At 37.6% G+C, this 11487-nt stretch overlaps 1 protein-coding gene across 4 annotated transcripts in view; it reads left to right on the forward strand.

Annotated features, from left to right (window-relative positions):
- Window positions 1-7365, forward strand: part of SERPINB7 (serpin family B member 7) — a 29892-nt gene extending 22527 nt beyond the window's left edge. For all 4 annotated transcript variants that reach the window (XM_055368752.2, XM_004059513.4, XM_004059514.3 and 1 more), the window contains 3 exons: window positions 599-741; window positions 2863-3009; window positions 6232-7365. In XM_055368752.2, coding sequence (XP_055224727.1) covers window positions 599-741; window positions 2863-3009; window positions 6232-6630 — 689 coding nt within the window. In that variant the 3' untranslated portion in view covers window positions 6631-7365. The remainder of the gene's footprint in view (window positions 1-598; window positions 742-2862; window positions 3010-6231) is intronic.
- Window positions 7366-11487: the final 4122 nt, after the last annotated feature.

Below are 11487 nucleotides of genomic sequence, written 5' to 3' on the forward strand. Positions count from 1 at the left end.
CACAGTGCACTGAGATCAGACCTCTATGTTACTGGTGGGTTACAACTGCTCTTTGGATGTTGACTCTTCTGTGCTGGACTGGGAGCTCAATGATGGCACAGGCTATGTCTTTCACATTTGTAATTCAAATATGCAGAATAGTGCATAGCATCCAGCAAAAATTTCATTTATGTGGAATGAAGGAGGGCATTACCTTTCAATGGATTGAAGTACTGTAGTAGCAAAAGGTGGCCTAGTCAATGCAGTAAAGGCACTTTGGTACCTATGAGCAGGGACCCTGGGGTTGTCTTCCTGGGTTGGAATCCTATTGCTATCACTTTCTTGTGTGTCTTAATCTCTTTGTGCCTTAGCTTCCTCAACAGGAAATGGAAACAATAATAGTGCCTACCTCACAGGGATTATGTAAGGATTAAACCAAAGATTGCATTTAAAGGGCTTAGAAAGTGCTGGACACATTAATTGCTCATAGGTTATCTTAATATTCTTATTGGTGTTATTATGTGTTAAGAAAAAAACTTCATACCAATTAATGGTCTTTTAAATCATTTAAAAAATTATATTAAAATAAACGTTTTTCCCTCAATTTTTTTTTCAAAAGGCAAAATCAAGAACGTGATTGGTGAAGGTGGCATAAGCTCATCTGCTGTAATGGTGCTGGTGAATGCTGTGTACTTCAAAGGCAAGTGGCAATCAGCCTTCACCAAGAGCGAAACCATAAATTGCCATTTCAAATCTCCCAAGGTATGTTGTCAATCTCCTATTTAATTTAGAACTTTTCCGCAATCGTATTCCTTTGCAGGACTGTTATAGTTACATAGTAAACTCTAGGTTCACCGTTTTTAACCCATTTCTTCTTTTGCATTACCAGTGTCGTATGGTCAGTTGCTTTATAAAGCAAACTTTCTATTTTCCCTGTCATGCAGGCTATGAAACACCACCAAAGGTGTCTTGTAAATTGGTATTCTTTAAAATACATTCAAAATTGAAAGAAGTGGTATGAATGTATCTTAAGATATTATAATTGGAGACCTATAAGAAAAAATATGACAAAAGTGTGTTTTTCGTTTTTCATTATTTTAACCATGGGGTCTATACTTAAAATCATTTACCATCAATGATTTTCCTGAGTCACAGCAGGGAATGTGTTTTCTTTTGCAAGGGGAAAAGTTATATTTAGTAAAGTTATGCATTTCCAAGTACAAGCCATATGTATTTCTTCATTTAGTTCTGTTTTTGATCTAAAACATCTTATTACCAACCTTTATAAAACATATATTCTTGGGTTTTAAAATCAATTTGTACACAGTAATCTTAGTACAGCAGAAACAAGAAAGCTCTTGCAGTCACGAATGTTGTATTGGGGCCCCTGCCTTGCTTCACAGAAGCTGCATTCCTGTTTCCTGTGTTATTCTTTTTCTCCTAATTTCTTTTTATTTTAAAAAGCATTACTATATCATAATATTGTTTTAAACACTCTTCCTGCTAGTCCACACACCCTATGTAATGTAGCTATAACAGACAGCTTGTAATGTAATATGCTGTGGAATCTAGATCTCTGATATCAATGTTAGTTCTATCATATTAAAAATTGGTGACATAATCTCTCCAGCATAACCCAGATGTGTGATTCTTTCCCTGCCCCAGTGAGACATCCTGTCTATCACATCCCAGTCCCCATGTGTATCAGGCTCAATTCTGCGGACCTGTCTCACTAAGTAGGTAGATTTCATGTGTGTTCTTTCTGAGGATTGGACTCTAAGTCAAAAAAGGCAACCTTTCCAGAGAGAGAAGGACCTTTGGTTCAAGGACAGAGAATTATCTGTCCTCCCCATGTAGGATGTTTTTTCCTAAAAGGGGATATTACAGAAATGTTGACAAGTTTGCAGATCGTAATATTACTAGGAGAAAATTTATTGCACCTCAGTGGTATCTCTAAATCTATAAATGATATTCTCAAGATAAGAACTACTTATTTTTTGCCCTAGTGAATTTGAGGGACATTATCAAATACCTTGCAGGAATCTTTATTTTTCTGAGACCTCATGCTTAAATAGTGTATTTTTTTTTTTTTTTGAGACAGGGTCTCAAGCTTGCCCAGGCTGGAGTGTAGTGGTGAACTCACTGCTCACTCTAGCCTTGACCTCTTGGGCTCAGGTGGTCCTCCCACCTCAGCCTCCCAAGTAGCTGGGAGTACAGGCATGTTCCACCACACCCAGCTGTTTTTTATTTTATTTTATTTTTAGTAGAGATGCAGTCTCGCCATGTTGCTCAGCCTGGTCTTGAGCTCCTGGGCTCAAGTAGTCCTCTTGCCTGGACCTCCCAAAGTGCTGGGATTACAGGCATGAGCCACAGCGCCTGGTCTTAAATCATGTAATTTTGTTAGTACTAGTCTGTATTTTACTTCTGAGAAGAAAAAAAAAAACCTATAGCATTCATTTTTCATTTTAATGTTATTTAGTAAATTTTCATTACTTATTATAGAGACTTTTCAGTTAAAATACTAAGTACAATGTTCCAAGTGCTAGCTATATTAATTCACATAATCCTCACAACAATCCTGTACAGCAGGGATTATAGTCATTCCCATTCTATAGATGAGGAAATGGAGGAACAGAGAGGAACAGTAACTCACCCAAGGTCACATAGTTAGGAAATTTTAAACTCAAGGAATCAAATTTGAAGTCGTGGCTTTACCACTAAGATTTGCACCAATGCAACCACTATTGGTAACATGTCAGGAAAAAATCTGCACGGTCAACTGAGCAAAAATTTATTGACCAAGTACAATATTGTTATATGTATTTGGTTAATAAAGTAAAATGAGGTGGGACTATAAATAATTTTTTGTGACTTGACTTTCAGTGCTCTGGGAAGGCAGTGGCCATGATGCATCAGGAACGGAAGTTCAATTTGTCTGTTATTGAGGACCCGTCAATGAAGATTCTTGAGCTCAGATACAATGGTGGCATAAACATGTACGTTCTGCTGCCTGAGAATGACCTCTCTGAAGTAAGTTACGACTGTCATTTTCACTATTGGGAAATAAGACTTTTAGGATACTGTGGATTCAGTTTTCATTGATAAACTGTAAGATTTCAGGGTATTGAGATACTAGAGACTTACCTGCTTATTAATTTATTTGACAAATATTTAACGAGTACCTAGTATGAACCAGACACCATTATAGTTGCTGAGATTGACTTAACTCAGTTTAGCATAATTTTAGTTGAGTAGTGATCAAATTGGAACCCTCTCAAATGTCAGCTATGGAATTAAAAAGACATGAGTTTAGGCCTTTTTGGTGTTTGACCATGAATACAGTCTTCTATGTGTCATTGAAATTTTGCTAGACTGAGCATCTTTAGGCAGGTATGATATGATAGAGTCCTGAACCTTTTAGAATTAAAATGTATGGTCTCACTGTAATTGGACAAGAGGGTCTCCCTGCCTGCTGCACAGACAAAATCAATTCACTGAGGGCACAGCATTGTAGTAAAGAGAGTTTAATTGATGCAAGGCTGACCATGCCACATGGGAGATGAGGTCACTACTACTCAAATCAATCTCCCTGAAGGTTTGGAGGTCAGGAGTTTTCAAGGATAGTTTGGTGGGCAGCGATCTAGGGAATGAGCACTGTTGATTGGGTGGGGATGCAGTCACAAGCGTGTGTAAAACTGTCCTCGTGCACTGAGTCCACCTCTGGACTCTGTGGGGGCCAGAGGACCGGTTTAGTCATGAGTCATGAGTCCAAGTGGAGTTAGTGTCAGAAATGTAAAAGTCTGAAAAGACATCTCAAAAGGCCCGTCTTCGGTTCTACAATAGTGATAGTATCCACAAGAGTCATTGAGGGGGTTACAAATTTTATGGCCTCCATAACAATGATTGGTTAATGTTTACTATCCCTACATCGTGGTGGAATTCAGGCCTCTCTCATAATCATAATCATGTGGTCTTTCATTAGTTTTACAAAGGTGGTTTAGTTTTGGGAAGGGCTACTATGATCTTTGCTTTACATTCAAACTATAAACTAAATTTCTTCCAAAGTTATCTTAGCCTATGCCAAATAATGACCAACAACAGCTTGGAGGTTAGCAGCAAGATCGAGTCAACTATGTCAGATTTCCTACTGTTATAATTTTGCAAAGGCAGTTTCATCACTCCATGCTGCTGTGTCTCAAGTGAAAAGCACAGTTTAGGGACTGCCCTGTGACTGATGTGGCAGGAGAAATGGACCAACGCAGTGCAATAGGGAGACGGTGGGGGCCATGCAAGCCAGACACCACCACTGAATCTCAGAGCCTGATCTTTTTTCAGCCCTTTTTCTGCTTTTCCTCCTCCTGAACTTGGCTCTTTGAGTTTGATCTGCAATCTCAGAGGCCTGGACTCATCTCCCTTCTCTATTCTCTCATTAAAAAGGAATAATAGGTGCCATTTATTGAGCACCTACTACATCCCAGGCCATGTGCTCTGAGCTTCATTTATATTATCTTGTTTGATGTTTATAGCAAGCATGTGAGATAGGGAAGGGAGGCTGACAGAATTTAGTCAATTTTTCTGATAGATGCATATGTATAGATATGCATATTTGTGTGTATGTATGTGCACACACATATATGTATGTCAGCTACACTGAAAAGTTACATACACATAAAAGTATTTGTTTTGTTTTGACTTGGAAAATAATGAATATTTGCTGTGGAATAACAGGACAGGGGAATGAATATAAAGAAACAGACATGCCTACCATCCAAGGGGCATTAGTATGATTTAAAAACATGACTTTAAAGCTTTGGAATGACACTTTCTGCATAGACAAAGATTACGGAATTTTAGCAACAACTTTCTTTCATTACGTTTTCATCTTAATTATTTTGACATGAGAAGCAAGAGAAATGTCATAAAATTGGTACTATTAAATCTAAAGTATGACCATATAAAATATTGGTCCTCATATTAAACCTATAATTCACTTGATAATCTTCATAACAGTCAGATTTTAGCATACAGCAATTAGTTTAACTTGAAATAATCTGCAACAGAAAAAGTAGCCCAGATAAAGCAAGCTAACAATATAGTTTTGTTCTTGCACTTACTGTCTGAATTTTCCTTTTCAGTAATAGATTTACCTAATAATGTTTGAATCTGATTATTATAAACCTACATACTATACAATCTTAAATACCTGCATAATCTTTCATAACCAGATAACGATGAGGAAGTTGGATCTCAGTGCACTAAATGAAAAAAAAAATTCCAACAGGGTAAAAATATATTACAGATTAACCGCAAAACTGGATAACTAAAACAAAAAATTCAAATTAGACTAAATTTGATTGTATAAATTTAGGTCCTTGATAAGAATACAAGTTAAATTTAATATCAGTAAAAAGTTGTTTAGGATTGAAGTTGAGCCTGAATTTAGGAAGAAATGTCCTTATGTAAGATTTCTAAACAATGTTTATGAAAAATCTTCTTATTCTAAATTGAGAATTTATGATCAATTCTCAGTATTCAAGAGCTGGTGAATTGGCTTTGTGAATTGTTTGCGGGCAGCGATGCTGTTGGAGAGAGAGATAAGGACTCTTCTAGCTGTGTAACTAAGGTTGCTTGCTTTGCATTCAGGCATATCCAGCTACATCCTCCTGCACTTCAGTTGCCCCATCTGTTGAGAACAAGAAATTGATTTGAATTCAAGCTTCCCAGACAGTATGGGTAACTGTACTGGGAGATATTGGTCACCCAAACCTTCGAGGCTGGAGCTCTGGCCTCCTTGCCTCAGGCCACATGGGGTTCCTTTGGTTTACTCCAGTAAGCTGTGCAAACATTATTTTATCTGTCTTTCATGATGAGGAGATGGCTAGGAAATATTGATTTAAATGACCACTGGGCTCCTTTCTCCCTCTAACGGTCTCAAATTCCCAGGTTCCTTCACCTGTCTATTGCTCCACGTTGGCTGTATCTGCTCATGGGTGAGCAGAGAGCGGAATTGCCCTAAGGTGCAAATAAGACATGCCTTCTCATAGTAGAGCAAATTAAACATGGGATTTGTTTAAAAGTACTTGAGCTATTCATTTTATTCATGTTGTTTCAAGACTTCCCAAGACACATTCATGTACTTGAACACAAATATCCAGGAAGCGATAATTATAGAAAACTATGTATCTCTGTAGCTATTGTTTCACCTATCACTTAACCATATGATTCTAAATTATCTCTGAATTATTTTTACAGATTGAAAACAAACTGACCTTTCAGAATCTAATGGAATGGACCAATCCAAGGCAAATGACCTCTAAGTATGTTGAGGTATTTTTTCCTCAGTTCAAGATAGAGAAGAATTATGAAATGAAACAATATTTGAGAGCCCTAGGGCTGAAAGATATCTTTGATGAATCCAAAGCAGATCTCTCTGGGATTGCTTCAGGGAGTCGTCTGTATATATCAAGAATGATGCACAAATCTTACATAGAGGTCACTGAGGAGGGCACCGAGGCTACTGCTGCCACAGGAAGTAATATTGTAGAAAAGCAACTCCCTCAGTCCACGCTGTTTAGAGCTGACCACCCATTCCTATTTGTTATCAGGAAGGATGACATCATCTTATTCAGTGGCAAAGTTTCTTGCCCTTGAAAATCCAATTGGTTTCTATTATAGCAGTCCCCACAACATCAAAGAACCACCACAAGTCAATAGATTTGAGTTTAATTGGAAAAATGTGGTGTTTCCTTTGAGTTTATTTCTTCCTAACATTGGTCAGCAGATGACACTGGTGACTTGACCCTTCCTAGACACCTGGTTGATTGTCCTGATCCCTGCTCTTAGCATTCTACCACCATGTGTCTCACCCATTTCTAATTTCATTGTCTTTCTTCCCACGCTCATTTCTATCATTCTCCCCCATGACCCGTCTGGAAATTATGGAGAGTGCTCAATTGGTAAGGAGAACGTAGAAGTAGCCCTAGGGATCCTTTTTGAAACTCTACAGTTATCGCAGATATTCTAGCTTCATTGTAAACAATCTAGGAAATAAGCCCTACTGCTTTCTAGAAATAAGTGTGAAGGATAAATTTTCTTTGTTGACCTATGAAGATATTAGAGTTTACCTTCATATGTTTGATTTTAAATCAGTGTATAATCTAGATGGTAAAAAATGTGAAATTGGGATTAGGGACCAACCAAAATATTTCATTAATGCTTTCAGTTGACAAATTTTGGCCTTTCTTTGATAAGACAATATGTACATAGTTTTTTCAAATATTAAAGATCTTTTAACTGTTGGCAGTTGTTATTTACAGAATCATATTTCATATGCTGTGTAGTTTATAAGTTTTTTCTCTATTTATCAGAATAAAGAAATACAACATACCTGTACAGTGTGATTGTTTTCCTCTGACCAATTGTAGGACAACTAGGGCTTTCTTTGTTTTCTAGGCAAAGCAAGCAAGCAAGCAAGCAAGCAAGCAAGCAAGCAAGCAAGCAAGAATTCTTTTATAATATGTTTGATTTGATTCAATGTGGCTCATTTATTACACATAAAATTGCTTATGCAGATATATAGACTGATGAACTAATTTTAAACAGTAGTATTTAAATTCATGAGGGAAATGATTTGTGTATACGAATATTTATAATAAGCCCTCTGTAATTTTATAAACAGAAGAAAAATAAATTGAGAATCAGTAGATCATGCTGAACTTACTTATGAGTTTGTAAACAATGAGTCCATTGAATTATATTTTCATCAAAAAACACTTTTACCTGAATAGGAACTGTATAAATCAATGATAGCCTACTGCATGGCTCTGCAGTGCTCAATACCAGACCTGGCAGATACCTAATTTTCAACAAATATTGTGGAATCCAAAAATATGATATAAATGAGTAAATATGACATGACTTGAAATATGTAGAAAATCTCTTGACCAAAATAATTTAACCACTAACCTGTAGCACCCGAACTATTACAGCTTTCAGGACATTTATGGAGAGTGAATTTAAGTGGCATGTTTTGAGAGAGGAATTGATTTTTCTGATCACCATTCCAATCTACCACCGTTCAAAGCATGACCTCAGGAAATAGGCGATGGGAACATGCATTCGGCTGGTGGCCATATTGTGTTGGGGGTTAGGTATCGACATACGGACTTGGGGAGATCACAAACATTCACACCATAGCACTATAGACAAACTAAATACAAACTTTCTCTGCAATTTTGGTTGGTTGGTCCTGCCCATATGTCCATCTCATGTTTAAGGGTCCCAACTTATTCAGAGAATGGCTATATTGTGTAGTCATGATCTAGGCTTTAGTTTAGTGGAACTTTCATAAGCTTGAAACAGCTTCTGAAACTGTGGTGCCTGTGGAATCATCGATCTTTTCTGTTGAATGTTGTCAAACATCAGGTTCAACAGCAGCAAAGGTAACATCTGTTCAGCTCGTCTCTTACCATTGAAGTTCATGCTTCCTGGGACAGGATTCATGTCTGATTTGTTTTTGTATCCTCACAATCCCAGAGCAATACTTGACATATGGTAGGTACTCAGTATATCTCTAGAATAAATATAGTCATTCGTTTCAAGAACATGATTTGAGTTGGAAAGAAGAACATAGGGACCACTTTAGTATAAGGACATGTCACTGACCTTGTAATGGGTTCTTTTTTATACAAAGATGACTTTTCATCTTTCAGGTTCATAATTCTTTAATCTGTTTATTAACCACAGTTATTTGCAGGGTTCTTCTCCTCTTTTTCAAAATTCTTTCTATATATAATTCCATCCAGTCACATGGCTTCAATAATTGCTGGTGACAACTATCTATATGCTTAACTTCATCTTGATTCACAATTGCCTCCTGATAAATCCACCTGAATGTCCTAGGGTGAAACTAAACACATCTAAGAGGAAACACATACCCCTTTCCTTGAGTTTGTTACCCAGTCTTCGGTGCTCATTGTGGTCCATTGACTAAAACTCAAACACGAAACATCAAGATGATCCTTGTATCTTCCTCCTTTTTCACAATGGAACTGTTTATTGGTGTTACCATGAAAATGACTCTTGAATATATCCCCTTTTCTTCTTTTTCATCAACACTGACCTTATTTAGGCTGCATTTGTTCTCTGGATTCATCTCGTATCTGTTCTACCTGTCTCTTGTGACTCTTAACTTTTCTCTCACTTTTAAAGTTGTGAAGATATTCTATGTTTTCATCTATAAATGCCAGTTTTCTACCTAAAACACAGATCAGATCAAGTTCATATTCTTATAAAACACTGACAGCTCTTCACCCTCTGAGGATAGAGTCTAAACTTTCTAGTACGACATTCAAAGCCTTCCCACGAGGTTACTCTACCTTCCTTTTCCTATTTGTTTTGCCACTCTCTGCCAAAGACTCTAACCTGAGGTAACTTGTACTATTTGGAAACCAAATCCACTACTCTCACATTGTTTAGCTTGTCCCATCTGACTGGGACGCTCTCTCTATCTTTGTTTGATAAGACTCATTTAATTGTTCAAGAAACTGGCCATGTTCATGTTCTCTGTATAGCTTTTCACTCAGCTGGACTCAAAGAACACATTGTGCATCCTTGTATGAGAGCTGTGTTCGGATTTCTTGCTATGTGTTGTTTGTGTGTGTGCATGTCTATATGCGTATGTATGTGCATGTATGTTGTGTGGTGTCTCGCTAGCTAAAAAACTCTTTAAGGACAGAAAATGACATACGGTAGGTATCCCTTTCTCATTTCAAATGAAAAAACTCCCTTAGAGTCCTAAGAAAGGAACAAAATCAGAGTACAAGTGCAGACTGTATCCAGCCCTAATTCCCACCTCCACCAGGGGCTCCTGAGAACTTTCTATGTTCTGCTAGTCATATGCCAAAGCCCATATAAAGGCACAATCTTGATCTCTAAGGTGGGGGAAGGAGCACTACTGGATCTTCTGTTATTAGAGGGGTAGGAGGAAGTGTGTTTCATTCATCTCTCAATGCCCAGGCGAAGCATTACTGTCATCATCTTCACAATCATTTTCTTCATTGCCATTCCTGCTTCATCACTTACAAAATAATTTCCCAGGCTTCATCTCAATTGTCAGTACAGTTGTGTGAGGTGGGAGTTACTATGATTATTATTGTTATTCCTATTTCATAAGAAAAATAATGTTCAGAGAGGAGAGGCAATTTCCCAGGATCATGTGTGCTGTTTCCATCATAACATGCTGTTGTGGACTTCATTACAAATCTCACTTGTGCCTCAGCTGTGCTCAGAGTCCTCTCATTTCATGCCCCAGAACGTCACATGGCTCACTTCTTCCCTGGCATTTGTACTGACTGATCAAGCATCGCTGATGACCTCAGATTTTCTTGGAACACCGCACCTCTTACAAACTTGGACAAGTCCATAATAGCTATGTGTTCTCGTGTTTGGGTAGTTTAGACATTTAGGTGATTTCCCTTGGCTTGATATTATTTATAATAATCTTCCTGAGAGTTTCTATAACAGGAATAATATTGTAAACTCTCCAAATAATAAACTCTTAAGTATAAACTCACTGAGAGAAGAGACAGCTTCTGCTCCCTTTGTAATCTCTGGCACATTGTAGACAACTTCACTGACTGATTGATGCTACTTATCCAGGGAAAGGCAGTATATGTATCTTTAATCATCTGGACATTTCTTGACACTAATGTTTCATTTCTATTCCTGCAGACAAAACTAGAATGTGTGAAAACCCATGGCTAGAATAGTATTTATAAACCTAAACCTCCTGTTAGATATGAGCAGCACCTTCAAAAGAGAAAGCCGCAGAAGTCTTACCTAATAAAACAGGTAACAGCCTGGTTAACAAAACTTAATTGCATAGTTGGACATTCCTTGTTACTCTTTGTTCCTTGCCTATAGCATTGTGAACCAAAACAAGAATACCACTGTCCTTGAAATATAAGAATACTTTAGTGAAACTAAAGTGACTAAACCTTTACAAATAGTTTGACTCTTAATGAATGATGTATAATTTAAACAAAGCAAAATAACATAACTCTATATTATCAGTTCATTGAGAAGAAAGAAAAAGTGATCCGAATAGAAAGGGAAGTGTGGATGGAGCAGAAATTCTTTCTAGATATTTTAAAAACAATCTATTTTACATTATACCATTCTCCCACCCCATGGTTGTGCCTCTTCAGACAATACTCTTCAGTGTGACTAAGAGTCTTAGTCTTAGTCTAGAAGGAGTGGTCACAATTTCCACAGGCATAGCAGGGAAATAAATGTGATGAGTGAGGGCAGATGAGCTATGGACATGTGAAGCAGGGGTTTCTACACTATTCCCGAAGTTTGGGAAGACTTCCTGGAGGAAGGGATGCTGTGGCTCAGATGTGGAACAATGAGTAGGAGTGGGAGGAATGGGAGGAGAAGGAGAGAGGGTTCCAGTGGGTGCAACAGCATGATCCAGGGCCCATAGTGAGAGAATACAGTCTCCTCGGA

Source organism: Gorilla gorilla, chromosome 17 (assembly GCF_029281585.2).
Source record: "Gorilla gorilla gorilla isolate KB3781 chromosome 17, NHGRI_mGorGor1-v2.1_pri, whole genome shotgun sequence".
Classification (NCBI taxonomy): domain Eukaryota; kingdom Metazoa; phylum Chordata; class Mammalia; order Primates; family Hominidae; genus Gorilla; species Gorilla gorilla.